General features: G+C 45.8%; 1 protein-coding gene across 2 annotated transcripts in view; it reads left to right on the top strand.

The window, feature by feature from the left end:
• DIS3L2 (DIS3 like 3'-5' exoribonuclease 2) overlaps positions 1 to 12,409 on the top strand; it is a 334,011-nt gene extending 321,602 nt beyond the window's left edge. For both annotated transcript variants that reach the window (XM_060767323.2, XM_060767322.2), the window contains exons 19-23: positions 1,358 to 1,488; positions 1,639 to 1,743; positions 10,174 to 10,275; positions 11,893 to 11,999; positions 12,038 to 12,409. In XM_060767323.2, the coding sequence (XP_060623306.2) occupies positions 1,358 to 1,488; positions 1,639 to 1,743; positions 10,174 to 10,275; positions 11,893 to 11,991 (437 nt within the window). In that variant the 3' untranslated portion in view covers positions 11,992 to 11,999; positions 12,038 to 12,409. The remainder of the gene's footprint in view (positions 1 to 1,357; positions 1,489 to 1,638; positions 1,744 to 10,173; positions 10,276 to 11,892; positions 12,000 to 12,037) is intronic.
• Positions 12,410 to 15,098: the final 2,689 nt, after the last annotated feature.

The raw sequence follows: 15,098 nt of genomic DNA, 5'->3' as shown, positions 1-15,098 counted from the left end.
CCTGCCACATGCACAATGGAGGACCTTCTTATAGTAACACCAGAGGACTCCAAGTGGCCAGATACTGGTCAAAGGACATTTAATCAGCTACCAAGCTTGCAAACTCTGTTTTGTCTCTTTGTTAAAAATTTGTTAAAAATGTAATACAATTGTCTGGTTGATACTGACACGATAAATAAATAGTATTGTGGAACCGAAAACCAAAGCAGCTCACAACCTTAAAAGCTATATAGTTTTAAAACCTACAAAATATCAATATTGATATAGAACAAAATGTTACTGTCATAAAAAAACAATTCAGTTAAAGAACACATGAAGTATAAAACAACAAAAATAATTGTCGAAGGCTTTCATGGCCGGAATCACTGGGTTGTTGTAGGTTTTTCCGGGCTATATGGCCATGTTCTGGAGGCAATTTTTCTCCTGACGTTTCGCCTGCATCTATGGCAAGCATCCTCAGAGGTACTACCTCTGAGGATGCTTGCCATAGATGCAGGCGAAACGTCAGGAGAAAAATTGCCTCCAGAACATGGCCATATAGCCTGGAAAAACCTACAACAACCCAACAAAAATAATATTAATGTACATTATTATTATTATTATTATTATTATTATTATTATTATTATTGGTGGCACAGCAGGTTAAACTGCTGAGCTGCTGAACTTACTAACCAAAAGGTTGGCGGTGAGAATCCGGGAAGTGGGGTGAGTTCCTGCTGTTAGGCCCAGCTTCTGCCAGCCTAGCAGTTTGAAAACATGTAAATGCAAGTAGATCGATAGGTACTGCTGAGATCTGAACCCATTGATTCCTGTGGCAGGTCTCATCCCTGCCATACTCTCCTGACAGTTGTGACCTTTCCCCAAAACAGACTCCGCCAGGTGATGGAGGGGGTGGGCCAGGGACTGATCATGGATCAGCCATGGATCAGCCCGCTGTGGCGCAGTGGGTTAAAGCCCTGTGCCGGCAGGACTGAAGACGGACAGGTTGCAGGTTCGAATCCGGGGAGAGGCGGATGAGCTCCCTCTATCACCTCCAGCTCCTCATGCAGGGACATGAGAGAAGCCTCCCACAAGGATGATAAAAACATCAAAATCATCTGGGCGTCCCCTGGGCAATGTCCCAGCACACGGCCAATTCTCTCACACCAGAAGCGACTTGCAGTTTCTCAAGTCGCTCCTGACATGACAAAACAACAACAACAACAACAACAACAACAAGCCATGCAATATCCCTAAGTGGGTTTTACCACTGAGAGCAGAGCAGCAATTGCCACTAAAGAGATTTGGGGAGTGTGTGTTTGCGTGAGAGGGGGCTTCCCTTTGCTTGTTCTAGCCATCCACTGTGCTTCCCTTTAAGGCTGTGGACCCACGACACGCTTGAGGGAGGATGACCTGCAGAAACAGGCTGAGCACTGCAACGATCGCAAAATGGCCTCCAAGAGAGTGCAGGAGCTCAGCGCCGACCTCTTCTTTGCCGTCTTTGTCAAGGTAGGGTCCAGCATCCATCATGTTTGGCACAGGCGTGGGATGTCTGCTGCCTTCCAGATTATTCTTTACTATTGGCTATGTTTAGATGTACACTCCAGTAAAATCTGGAGTCAGCCTTGCTTCTTATGCCCTCCCTCTGGTTTCTTCCAGGAGTGTGGCCCACTCGAGTCCGAAGCCATGGTGATGGGGGTCCTCAACGAAGCCTTTGACGTCCTGGTGCTGAGGTTTGGCGTCCAGAAGCGCATCTACTGCAACGTAAGCATCCCCTCCTCTCTGGCGCCCAGCCAGACTGCTAGCCACATCTGGTGCAGACCCATAGAGTTCATGTCATCTCTGCTTACAAGCCAGTACAAGCACTGCAGTCAGCGGAGGAGGCCCTGCTCTCGGTCCCACCCCATCTCAACCGTGGTTGGTGGGAACGAGAGAGGGGGCATTCTCCTTGGCCGCTCCCTGCCTTTGGAACTCCCTTCCTTTTTTGTTGTTTATTCATTAAGTCACTTCTAACTGTTTATGACCTTAGATGGGCCAAAACTAACAAAATGAAGTTCAACAGGGACGAATGCAAGATACTCCACTTAGGCAGGAAAAGTGAAATGCAAAGATACAGAATGGGGGACGATGCCTGGCTCGAGAGCAGGACGTGTGAAAAAGATCTTGGAGTCCTCGTGGACAACAAGTTAAACATGAGCCAACAATGTGATGTGGCGGCAAAAAAAGGCAATGGGATTTTGGCCTGCATCAAGAGGAGCCTAGTGTCTAGGTCCAGGGAAGTCATGCTACCGCTCTATTCTGACTTGGTTAGACCACACCTGGAATATTGTGTCCAATTCTGGGCACCCCAATTCAAGAGAGATATTGACAAGCTGGAATGTGTCCAGAGGAGAGCGACTCAAATGATCAAGGGCCTGGAGAACAAGCCCTATGAGGACCGGCTTAAGGAGCTGGGCATGTTTAGCCTGAAGAAGAGAAGGCTGAGAGGAGACATGATAGCCATGTATAAATATGTGAGAGGAAGCCACAGGGAGGAGGGAGCAAGCTTGTTTTCTGCTTCCCTGGAGACTAGGACGCGGAACAATGGCTTCCAACTACAAGAGAGGAGACTCCATCTGAACATGAGGAAGAACTTCCTGACTGTGAGAGCCGTTCAGCAGTGGAACTCTCTGCCCCGGAGTGTGGTGGAGGCTCCTTCTTTGGAAGCTTTTAAACAGGGGCTGGATGGCCATCTGTCAGGGGTGATTTGAATGCAATATTCCTGCTTCTTGGCGGGGGGTTGGACTGGATGGCCCATGAGGTCTCTTCCAACTCTTTGATTCTATGATTCTAGTCTCCAGAGCAGCAGAAAACAAGCCTGCTTCCTCCTCCCCATGTCTTCCCCTCACATCTTGATACATGGCTTTCATGTCTCCTCCCCGCCTTCTCTTCTGAAGGCTAAACGTGCCCAGCTCTTTAAGCCGCTCCTCATATGGTTTGTTCTCCAGACCCTTGATCATATTAGTCACTCTCCTCTGGACACACACCAGCAATCCAAGGTTAATGAGCTGTCCCCATTGCAGCCAGTGGAGGGCTGTGTGTGTGTGTGTGTGTGTTCTGTCACATGTTCCTTTGACTTCTCCACCTTCCATCTGTTCAGATCCATCCAAAGGGAATAATTATCCACTCGTAGCAATATAATAAAATAACGGGGATAATGGTGTGGCTAGCAATTGGGTTCCTGGAAATGAGGAAACTGAGCAGAATTGCTTTTGATTTCACCCTCCAAAATGGAAATTAAGAGGCATCAAGGGTGGCTTTGCTTGGCATCAACAGCAGGTCATGCCTCCTGCCAATTCTAAGTGTGCAGGTTGGATACATGATGCTCCCACAACGGGGAAGGAACGATCTGCAGCCCAGCACTTGTACCTTACAAGCCTTTCACCTTGTCAAGAACAGTTTGTGTTTGTCCCTGCCGCTTTGCAGGGAGCTCTGGAAGAGCTCTGGTGTGGGTTTTAGTCTATTGATTTTCATCTACGCTCGTATTGTGTAGGTGGAGATTGGGTACTCAAGCTGTCAGGCTGTTTCGCCAGAGCGAGTGACTAAATGTCAAGATGTCAAGGGTTTCGACTCTGCCTCTTCAAAGAGAGGGATTTCCCAGATCTCCCTCAGAATGAAATCAGGAAACAGTGGTGAAGGAGAATGGCGTAAGGGGCAGACCTGGCCCGTTCAAGACCCTCTTGACCCAGATTGTGTAGCTTCATAGTTGCACGCTCACATGCGTGCACACACAGAGGGGGAGTTTCAGGAAAGAGCTTGTCTTAGCCTAAATACATCTATCAATGCCTGTGTTATCAATAAAGGAAATACAAGGATCTTTTAGGTCAGAGGTCCTCAAACCTTTTAAACAGAGGGCCAGGTCACAGTCCCTCAAAACTGTTGGAGGGCCGGATTATAATTTGAAAGAAAGCTTGAATGAATTCCTATGCACACTGCACATATCTTATTTGTAGTGCAAAAAAACACTTAAAAACAATACAGTACAATAATTGGATTGTTGTAGGTTTTTTCGGGCTATATGGCCATGGTCTATTTATTTATTTGTTTACAGCTTTTATATTCCGCCCTTCTCCTCACCCCGCAGGGGACTCAGGGCGGATTACAGTGTACACATATATATGGCAAACATTCAATGCCAATTTTTGACATACGAACATATACAGACATACACAGAGGCTATTTAACTTTTTCTGGCCGCCAGGGGAGCTGTTGCTTTCATTGTCCATCTGCGATGCTGATGAAGTACCTCCACATTCCTTGCATACTTTTCCGCTGGAGTGCTTCTTTATGGCCTCATAAATTAGTTAATTTAGCCTCCCCACACTTTAAGGTGGTACCTTATTTTCCTACTTGACAGATGCAACTGTCTTTCGGGTTGCAAAGGTCTACAACAGGCTACACAATTGGTTGGAAGCCCACTCCAACTCGGGCTGGCTTTGAACTCATGACCTTTTGGTCAGAGTGATCTTAATGCAGCTGACACTCAGCCAGCTGCGCCACAATCTAGAGGCATTCTCTCCTGACGTTTCGCCTGCATCTATGGCAAACATCTTCAGAGGTAGTGAGGTCTGTTGGAACTAGCAAAAAGGGTTTATATATCTATATACATTCAGAAAAGGACAAGAGGGATCCTCTCGCTTCTGCAGGAGTCTATCGTGTACCATACAGCTGTGGACAAGTCTACAGAGGGACCACCAAACGCAGCAGCATTGCCCAAACACGAATCCAGGAACATGGAAGGCACTGCAGACTACTTCAACCAGAGAAGTCAGCCATAGCAGAACACCTGATGAACCAGCCTGGACACAGCATATTATTTGAGAACACAGAAATGCTGGACCACACCAACAACCACCATGTCAGACTACACAGAGAAGCCATTGAAATCCACAAGCATGTGGACAATTTCAACAGAAAGGAGGAGACCATGAAAATGAACAAAATATGGCTACCAGTATTAAAAAAAAACTCTAAAATTACAACAGCACAATAACAGAGAGGAAACAAACAAGGACATCTAATTACCTCTCAACAAAAGTTTGCTCCAGGCACTGTCAGCCCATTGTATGCTAATCAAGGTGGTCAGTTGAAACATTCACATCTAGCTCCAGCAGACAAGAGTCCTTTGTCTCACCTTAGTCATTCCACAGATATATAAACCCTTTTTCCTAGTTCCATCAGACCTCACTACCTCTGAGGATGTTTGCCATAGATGCAGGCAAAACGTCAGGAGAGAATGCCTCTAGACCATGGCCATACAGCCCGAAAATTTTTCTGATGTTGTTGTTGATTTTATTTTGTTCATTTTACTTAATTGTGTGTGTTTTAATCTTTTCGGGATTGTCCCCTTGTAAGCCACCCTGAGTCCCTTTGGGGAGATGGTGGCAGAATAAAGTTCTTGCAATACAATATTATTATTATCTCTAGGATTTAACAACGTAGATGTGTTGCAATAGCAGATTCTCAGATTAGTTTAGTATTTATACCTTAATTTATTTTTCTGGTCATTTAATATTTAATGTTTATTTCACTTAAGTGATATTTGTCTTTACTGTTCTAATGTAGCACAAATCCTATGTAAAATCATACTACATATTTTTGACATTAATATTGAACAACAAAGGAGATTCCATCTGAACACAAGGAAGAACTTCCTGACTGTGAGAGCCGTTCAGCAGTGGAACTCTCTGCCCCGGAGTGTGGTGGAGGCTCCTTCTTTGGAAGCTTTTAAACAGAGGCTGGATGGCCATTTGTCAGGGGTGCTTTGAATACAATATTCCTGCTCCTTGGCAGAATGGGGTTGGACTGGATGGCTCATGAGGTCTCTTCCAACTGTATGATTCTATGAAATCTCAAATATATACACAAAGTCTTTACCCTCTGTGAACCACCAAGGACCTTAAGATCGTCTGGGGAGACTCTCCTCTCGGTCCCACCACCATCACAGTTGCGTTTGGTGGGGACGAGAGACAGGGCCTTCTCTGTGGTGGCCCCTCAGCTACGGAACTCCCTCCCTGCTGAGATCAGATCCGCCCCCTCACTCCTGACCTTCCGGAAGAAACTCAAATCTTGGATGTGGGATCAAGTGTTAGCAGAATAGACTGACTTGCTGGGAAAGACAATGCTTTTAATGTATGACAATGGACTGTTTAGGATGATGATTTGAACCAGCAAATTGTTTTAATGTATATTTATAATTGTTTTACTTGTGCTAACTGTATCTTATGCTATGTTTTATTCCGTGTTGGCACTGAATGGTGCCGGTTGGTAGCCGGCCTGAGTCCCTCTTCGGAGGTCGAGAAGGAAGGGATACGAATGCCCCAAATAATAAATAAATAAATCATAGAATTTTAGGGTTTGAAGTGACCCCAGTAGCCATGCATGGCTACGCAATCTGCCCAGCCTCTGTTTAAAAACCTCCAGAAAAGGACACTCCACTGAACCCACAAGCAGCAACGTATTCCACTGCTGAACAGCTCATTCTGTTAGGAGGTTCTTTCTAATGTTTAGGAGAAACTCTTTTACAGCAGCTCGAATCCATTGCTTTGTTGTTTCCTAATAGAATCATAGAATCAAAGAGTTGGAAGAGACCTCATGGGCCATCCAGTCCAACCCCATTCTGCCAAGGAGCAGGAATATTGTATTCAAAGCACCCCTGACAGATGGCCATCCAGCCTCTGTCTAAAAGCTTCCAAAGAAGGAGTGTCCACCACACTCTGGGGCAGAGAGATCCACTGCTGAACGGCTCTCACAGTCAGGAAGTTCTTCCTCATGTTCAGATGGAATCTCCTCTCTTGTAGTTTGAAGCCATTGCTCCATTGCGTCCTAGTCTCCAGGGAAGCAGAAAACAAGCTTGCTCCCTCCTCCCTGTGGCATCCTCTCACATATTTATACATGGCTATCATGTCTCCTCTCAACCTTCTCTTCTTCAGGCTGAACATGCCCAGCTCCTTAAGCTGCTCCTCATAGGGCTTGTTCTCCAGACCCTTGATCATTTTAGTCACCCTCCTCTGGACACATTCCAGAGCAGCAGAAAACAACCTGGTTCCATCTTATATATACCCAATATATTGCAAACTTTGCTCTGAATACTACAGGCTGGTGCAAACAATATGGGATACTCAGTTCTTGTGGGTTTTTTCGGGCTATATGGCCATGTTCTAGAGGCATTTCTCCTGACGTTTCGCCTGCATCTATGGCAAGCTTCCTCAGAGGTGAGGTCTGCTGGAGCTAGGAAAAAAGGGGTTTATATATCTGTGGAATGACCAGGGTGAGACAAAAGGCTTTTGTAAGTTGGGCTGGGTGTGGATCTTTCAACTGACCACCTTGATTAGCATACAATGGGCTGACTGTGCCTGGAGCAAACTCTTCTTGAAAAGTGATTAGATGTCCCTGCCTGTTTTTCTCTTTGCTGTTTTTGCTGTTGCAATTTTAGAATTTTTTAATACTGGTAGCCAGATTTTGTTCATTTTCATGCTTTCTTCCTTTCTGTTGAAATTGTCCACATGTTTGTGGATTTCAATGGCTTCTCTGTGTAGTCTGACATGGTGGTTGTGAGAGTGGTCCAGCATTTCTGTGTTCTCAAATAAAATGCTGTGTCCAGGTTGGTTCATCAGGTGCTCTGCTATGGCTGATTTCTCTGGTTGAAGTAGTCTACAGTGCCTTTCATGTTCCTTGATGCGTGTCTGGGCAATGCTGCTGCGTTTGGTGGTCCCTCTGTAGACTTGTCCACAGCTGCATGGTATACGGTAGACTCCTGCAGAGGTGAGAGGATCCCTCTTGTCCTTTGCTGAACGTAGCATTTGTTGGATTTTCTTGGTGGGTTTGTAGATTGTTTGTATGTTGTGTTTCCTCATCAGCTTCCCTATGCGGTCAGTGGTTCCCTTGATGTATGGCAGGAACACTTTTCCTCTGGGTGGATCTTCATCTTGACTCTCGTGGCTTGTTCTCGGTCTTGCCGCTCTTCTGATGTCTGAGGTGGAGTCTCCATTGGCCTGGAGAGCCCAGTTGAGGTGGTTCAGTTCATCTTGGAGGAGGTGGGCTTCGCAGATTCTTTTTGCACCGTCTGCCAAGGCTTTGATGGGGCTTCTTTTTTGACTTGGGTGATGGTTGGAGTTTTTATGTAGATATCTATCTGTATGTGTGGGTTTTCTGTAGACGGTGTGACCCAATTGTTGATCTGGTTTGCGGATGACTAGGACATCTAGAAAAGGCAGTCTTCCTTCCTTTTCTTTTTCCATAGTGAACTGGATGTTAGGGTGGATGCTGTTCAGATGGTCCAGGAACCTGTTGAGTTCTTCTTCTCCATGGCTCCAAATGGTGAAAGTGTCATCCACATCTCTGAACCATATAGTGGGCTTTTTGGTTGCTGTTTCAAGAACTTGTTTTTCAAAGTGTTCCATGTAGAAGTTAGCTATGACTGGGCTGAGAGGGCTCCCCATAGCTACTCCATCTTTCTGTTCGTCCCACTGAAAATAACTGGTGGTGAGGCAATGGTGAAACAGCGCCGTGATGTCTTCTGGGAACCTCTGGTTGATGAGTGCCATGGTGTCTGCAACTGGGACCATGGTAAATAGAGACACCACATCGAAGCTGATCAGTTTGTCATTTGTATTTAGCTTGAGATTGCTGATTTTTTCAATGAAGTGGGCTGAGTCCTTGATGTAGTGTGTTGTGAGCCCAATGTGGCTTTGTAACTGTGCAGCAAGAAATTTGGCTAAGTTATATGTGGGGGACCCAATGGCACTCACGATGGGTCTGAGTGGGGTGGAGTCCTTATGGATTTTGGGGAGTCCATAAAGCCTGGGTTGAAGGGCTTCCGATTTACATAGCTGTTGTCGTATGTCGAAGTTGATTGAGGAGTTCTTAATTAGAGTGTTGGTTTTTCTGGTTATTTTGGAAGTTGGGTCTTGCTTAAGTTTTCTGTATAATATGGGATACTGCTGATGTCATTTACTTTTGAAGGCCTTCTGTTTCGCCAGCGTGAAGGTCAGGGAGGTGCATTCAATGGGGCAAATTTGGTCTGATGTGGTTCCAGGCCGTTCTTAAGAACATTAACACAGTATTGCTTCCCCATAATGAGTGAATCAGGCCCCCTTTTAAGAAAAGGATTGGGGCAGTTTTCTTAGAATTATAGAATTGGAAGAGACCACACGGGGCATTCAGTCCAACCTTCTGCAAGGCAGGAAGACACAGTCAAAGCACCCTGAGTAACTGGGACTCTCTTTTGTCCTCCCACACAGACACCCAGAAATGCTGGTATTGGTACCAAATGTGTCTCCATGGGCTCCAACAATTTGTTCCTTTCCTAGAAATCCACTGCAAAGCAGGTCTCCTCCACACACCACCATTTAGATCAGGGCTGTCAAACCTATTTTCATTGAGGAGATGTCAGAGGGGTCACCAGACCATCAGAAGACACAATATTTTCTTTTGGTCATGAGGGTTCCATGTGGGAAGTTTGGCCCAATTCTATTGTTGTTGGAGTTCAGAATGCTCTTTGATTGTAGGTGAACTATAAATCCCAGCAACTACAACTCCCAAATGTCAAGATCTGTTTCCCCACAAACTCCCCCAGTGTTCACATTTGCGCACATTGAGTATCCGTGCCAAGTTTGGTCCAGATCCATCATTGCTTGAGTCCACAGTGCTCTCTGGATGTAGGTGAACTACAACTCCAAAACTCAAGGTCAATGCTCACCAAACCCTTCCAGTATTTTATGTTGGTCATGGGAGTTTTGTGTGCCAAGTTTGGCTCAATTCCCTCATTGGTGGAGGTCAGAATGCTCTTTGATTGTAGGTGAACTATAAATCCAGGAACTACAACTCCCAAATGACAAAATCATTTATCCCCTCCCCAACCACACCATTATTCAAATTTGGGCATATCGTGTATTTGTATCAAATACATCCTGCATATCAGATATTTATATGATGATTCATAACAGTAGCAAAATTACAGTTGTGAAGTAGCAATGAAAATAATTTTATGCTTGAGGGTCACCACAAGATGAGGAACTGTATTAAGGGGTCGCGGCATTAGGAAGGTTGAGAAACACTGGCTTAGAGCCATTCCTCATCCAGCTCTGACGTTCCTTCTCTTCGCCCGCCTGCCAGGCTCTCTCTTCAGCTCACGGTCTCTTCTTCCTTTTGCAGGCTTTGCCGCTGGTGGGGTTCCAGTTCCAGAAGTTGGGCAAGAAACCTCAGCTGACGCTGATGTGGGAACCTGAGAGCCCTGAGGAGGAGGCTGTGCAACAGGTAACCCCACAGCTTCCTCTCCCTAAGAAAAAGTGGAGGATTTTTGGTGGACCCATAGAGCAGGTTTATACTGAGCCAGGCTCAGTTTAGAGTTATATTTTCACAGTTCTGCAAGCACCCTGTCTATAGGCCAGGCATGGGCAAACTCTGGTCTTCCAGGTGTTTTGGACTTCAACTCCCAGAAATCCCAGCCAGGCTGTAAGGAGTTGTTGGAGTTGAAGTCCAAAACACCTGGAGGGCCCAAGTTTGCCCATGTCTGCTATAGGCCATGGTGACTAGAGTAGAAATTGTGGTCCAAAAAGGCGTCTTGGTTAGACTAACTTGGGTTCCGGCCCAAGTTACCTATCCGAATGCATCTCCGCCTACGAACCCACTAGGACTTTAAGATCTTCTGGGGAGGCCCTGCTCTCGATCCCGCCTGCAACACAGGCACGTTTGGCGGGGACGAGGGACAGGGCCTTCTCAGTGGTGGCCCCTCGGCTGTGGAACACCCTTCCTACAGACATTAGATCGGCCCCCTCATTAATGGTATTTCGGAAAAAAGTGAAAACCTGGTTATTTGAGCAGGCGTTTGCGGCCCCCAGTGGCGCAGTGGGTTAAAGCACTGAGCTGCTGAGCTTGTTGATCGAAAGGTTGCAGATTCGATTCCGGGGAGCGGCGTGAGCTTCCGCTGTCAGCCCTAGCTTCTGCCAACCTAGCAGATCGAAAACATGCAAATGTGAGCAGATCAATAGGTACTGCTCTGGCGGCATGACTGCGCTCCATGCAGTCATGCTGGCCACATGACCTTGGAGGTGTCTATGGACAACGCTGGCTCTTCGGCTTAGAAATGGAGATGAGCACCACACCCCAGAGTCAGACATGACTGGACTTAATGTCAGGGGACAACTTTTACCTTACCTTGGATAAGCAGTGCAATGAATATAGGAAAACGGAACTACGGATGACGAGCTGGATCATGATTCTGGTTATGAGATGCTAATGAGTTGTTCACTGTTGTGTAATTTACCTAGTATATTATTGTGTTAATTGTTTTTAAATGGTTTGTATGATGCTAGCATTGAATTTTTGCTCCTGTTTGTTGTTAACCGCGTTGAGTTGCCTAAGGACTGAGAAACTGCGGTATACAAATAAAGTAAATAAATAAATAAATAGACTATTGGCCCGTGAAGCCTAGGTTGACAATGGCTCTCTCATATCTCAGGGAGACACAAAGTTCTTTCCCATCATGCAGGGTTCTATTCTTTTAACAGGAGACACCCGTATGGGTGCAAAGTGAGTCGCAGGTTCGAATCCGGGAGTTGCCTGAGTTCCCACTGTTAGTCCCCAGTTTCTGCCAACTTAGCAGATCAAAAGCATGCAAATGTGAGTAGATCAGTAGGTACCTCTCCGATGGGAAGGTAATGGCGCTCCATGCGGCATGCCAACCACATGACCTTGGAGGTGTCTACGGACAACGCTGGTTCTTCGGCTTAGAAATGGAGATGAGCACCATCCCTCAGAGTCAGACACAACTGGACTTTATGTCAGGGGAAAATGTAAGGGTGGAGAAAGTGCTGACCATGGATGTACACACTGCCACGCAACTAACCCTGGTCCCATCTCTTGTCGTTCCAGGTCATTTCCGTCTTCACGTTGGTGGAGGTGGTCTTGCGGTCCGACAGTGCCCCCTTGAAGTACAGCGCTGTGCTGAAGAGACCCGGAGGAGAGGAGTGAGGCAGCCGGCCTCCGGAGAAGGCATCCCAGCCGCCTCTGTCCAGAGGAGACTGCCAAAGCTGCCCTGCTCATACAAGCTGCAACTTCCAGTCACTCAAATTGTGTTCAATTCTGCCTTCGGGCCTTTTATTTTATTTGCGGACAGATTTTGCTTTGGATTTTTAACCCAAATGGATAGGCAGCTCTAATCTCCTCCCAGGGAAACTTCAGAAACATGGCTTTTTCCATTTCTGGATTTTTAAAAATTCCCTCTTTTCATAAATTGAGGGCATCACTACCCTAATTATGACCCCATCTACACTACCATATAATCCAGCCTCTGATTTGAACTGGATTATATGACAGTGTAGACGAGGCATGGGCAAACTTCGGCCCTCCGGGTGTTTTGGACTTCAACTCCCACAATTCCTAACAGCCGGTAGGCTGTTAGGAATTGTGGGAGTTGAAGTCCAAAACACCCGGAGGGCCAAAGTTTGCCCATGCGTGCATGGTGTAGACTGTTATAATCCAGTTCAAATCAGAGAATCTGGATTCAGAAACCGGATTACATGGCGGTGTAGATCCAGCCAGTTTAAGACTAAGTTTAAGCCACTGCCGCTGCATAAAGGAATCTTCCCCAACCCCATGCCTTCCAAATGTGTCAGAATGCAATCACGAAAGGGAGTCGCGGGGTCCATCTACACTGTGGAATTAATGCAGTTTGACACCACTTATAGAATCCTGAGATTTATAGTTTGATGAGGAGCCAGCACTCTTTAGCAGAGAAGTCTCAAGCCCTTGTACAACTACAACTCCCAGGATTCCATAAAAGTGGTATCAAACTGCATTAATTCTATGGTATAGACGCACCTTTAGCCCAACACACCTGGAGCCAACAAGAATTGTAATTCAACATGGGGAAAAGGAAGAATTCCTTGCTTTGCGTTGCTGATCTAAACCCTTTTTACGATTGTGTGGCCAGGCAGCTGTTTACAACGTCTATTTCTGCTGGGCTCTAATCTCTGGATGAATTAAAAGGAAAGAAACGTGGTCAATTGCAGCGTGTGGGTGTTTATTTCTGTCTACAGCTGTTCCCTTGCCTCTATTGGTTTTACTGGAACTTTCAACTAAGTCTGTTGCAACAGGAAGTTCTGAAATCGTTGTGCAGCAACGGTCAGTGGTCCTCTTCCTCTTTTGAAAAAGTCTTACCGCATCTTCTTTGGAAGGATAACACTGTCACCATTGGGGAGGAAGGATTGCTAGCCAGACTCATGATCATTGTCACCAATTGTTCAGGGCTGGTGAATGTGGAAGAAGATAATGATGGTGATGATGATTATTTATTTTATTTATTTATTTACAGCTTTTATATTCCGCCCTTCTCACCCCGCAGGGGACTCAGGGTGGATTACAGTGTATACATATATGGCAAACATTCAATGCCAATTTTTGACATACAAACATATACAGACATACACAGAGGCTATTTAACTTTTTCTGGCCGCCAGGGGAGCTGTCGCTTTCATCGTCCATCTGCGACGCTGATGAAGCACTTCCGCATTCCCCGCATGCTTCTCCGCTGGAATGCTTTGCTGGAGTCTTCTTTATGGCCTCATAAATCAGTTAATTTGGCCTCCCCACACTTTAAGGTGGTACCTTATTTTCCTACTTGACAGATGCAACTGTCTTTTGGGTTGCAAAGGTCGACAACAGGCTACACACAATTGGTTGGAAACTCACTCCAACCCGGGCTGGCTTCGACCTCATGACTTTTTGGTCAGAGTGATCTTACTGGTGGAGAGGAAGCCACAGGGAGGAGTGAGCAAGCTTGTTTTCTGCTTCCCTGGAGACTAGGATGCAATGGAGCAAAGGCTTCAAACTACAAGAAAGGAGATTCCATCTGAACACGAGGAAGAACTTCCTGACTGTGAGAGCCGTTCAGCAGTGGAACTCTCTGCCCCGGAGTGTGGTGGAGGCTCCTTCTTTGGAAGCTTTTAAACAGAGACTGGATGGCCATCTGTCAGGGGTGATTTGAATGCAATATTCCTGCTTCTTGTCAGAATGGGGTTGGACTGGATGGCCCAGGAGGTCTCTTCCAACTCTTTGATTCTATGATTCTATGATTCTACTGCAGCTGACATTCAGCCAGCTGCGCCACAATCCTGGTGCTTATATTTATATTTACTTATTTATTTATGTCACTCTTTTATCTCTTGAACAAGACCCAAAGCAGAAAATTGCACAAAGAGCATCTGTTCACATCCAGATGTGCTTTCCATGCATCTAATAACACACAGGCACCTCCTAAAACTTGAACGCACGCTCACCAAAAATATAAAGCCATCCAAAGGAAGAGGGAGTATGGTTGTTGAAACAGCTGTATATTTAAACTTCTCTTTATTTTAATTAGGGAGCATAATTTTAATTATAGGAAGCATACAACACCCCTATTAAAACAGCTTCATTGGCTGCCGATAAGTTGCTGAGCCAAATTCAAGGTGCAGGTCATGACCTATAAAGCCCTAAACGGTTTGGGCCCCGCCTATCTCCATGATCGCATCTCCTTCTATGAACCGGCACGAGCTTTAAGATCTTCCGGGGAAGCCCTGCTCTCGACCCCACTACTGTCTCAAGTGCGGTTGGTGGGGACGAGAGAGAGGGCCTTCTCGGTGGTGGCCCCCCACCTCTGGAACGCCCTTTCAAGAGAAATAAAACAGGCCACATCCCCTCCTTTCATAAGAACTTGAAGACCTGGTGGTTTCAACAAGCCTTTGAAAATGGCCAGTTCTAACTCAGCCCTATACATTGTTGAATACAGCCCTATTCTTCCTACCAATTACCCAGATCATTTCCTCTAGACAGCCCTGGAATGAACAGCCACAGACCTGTACCTAATATTATTGTTGCCTGCCATAGCATTGCATTTAATTCCCGGGCCCCCTAGAATTTTTGGGCTTGCACCAATCTTGGCCTGGCCCTTTAAAAAAAATTAATTGCCTTGAAAGGCAGGATTACTTTCAATATATGTGTGTTATGGCGACAATTTTTTATGCATACTTTGTTTTGTTAATCTTATGGTTATGTTGTTTTTACTTTGTATGTTCTGTGATTTTTTACCTGAGAACCAC

This window comes from Anolis sagrei, chromosome 3 (genome assembly GCF_037176765.1).
Source record: "Anolis sagrei isolate rAnoSag1 chromosome 3, rAnoSag1.mat, whole genome shotgun sequence".
Classification (NCBI taxonomy): Eukaryota; Metazoa; Chordata; class Lepidosauria; order Squamata; family Dactyloidae; genus Anolis; species Anolis sagrei.
Note: the sequence above shows the minus strand (reverse complement) of the source record. Positions and strands in the feature narration are given on the sequence as shown.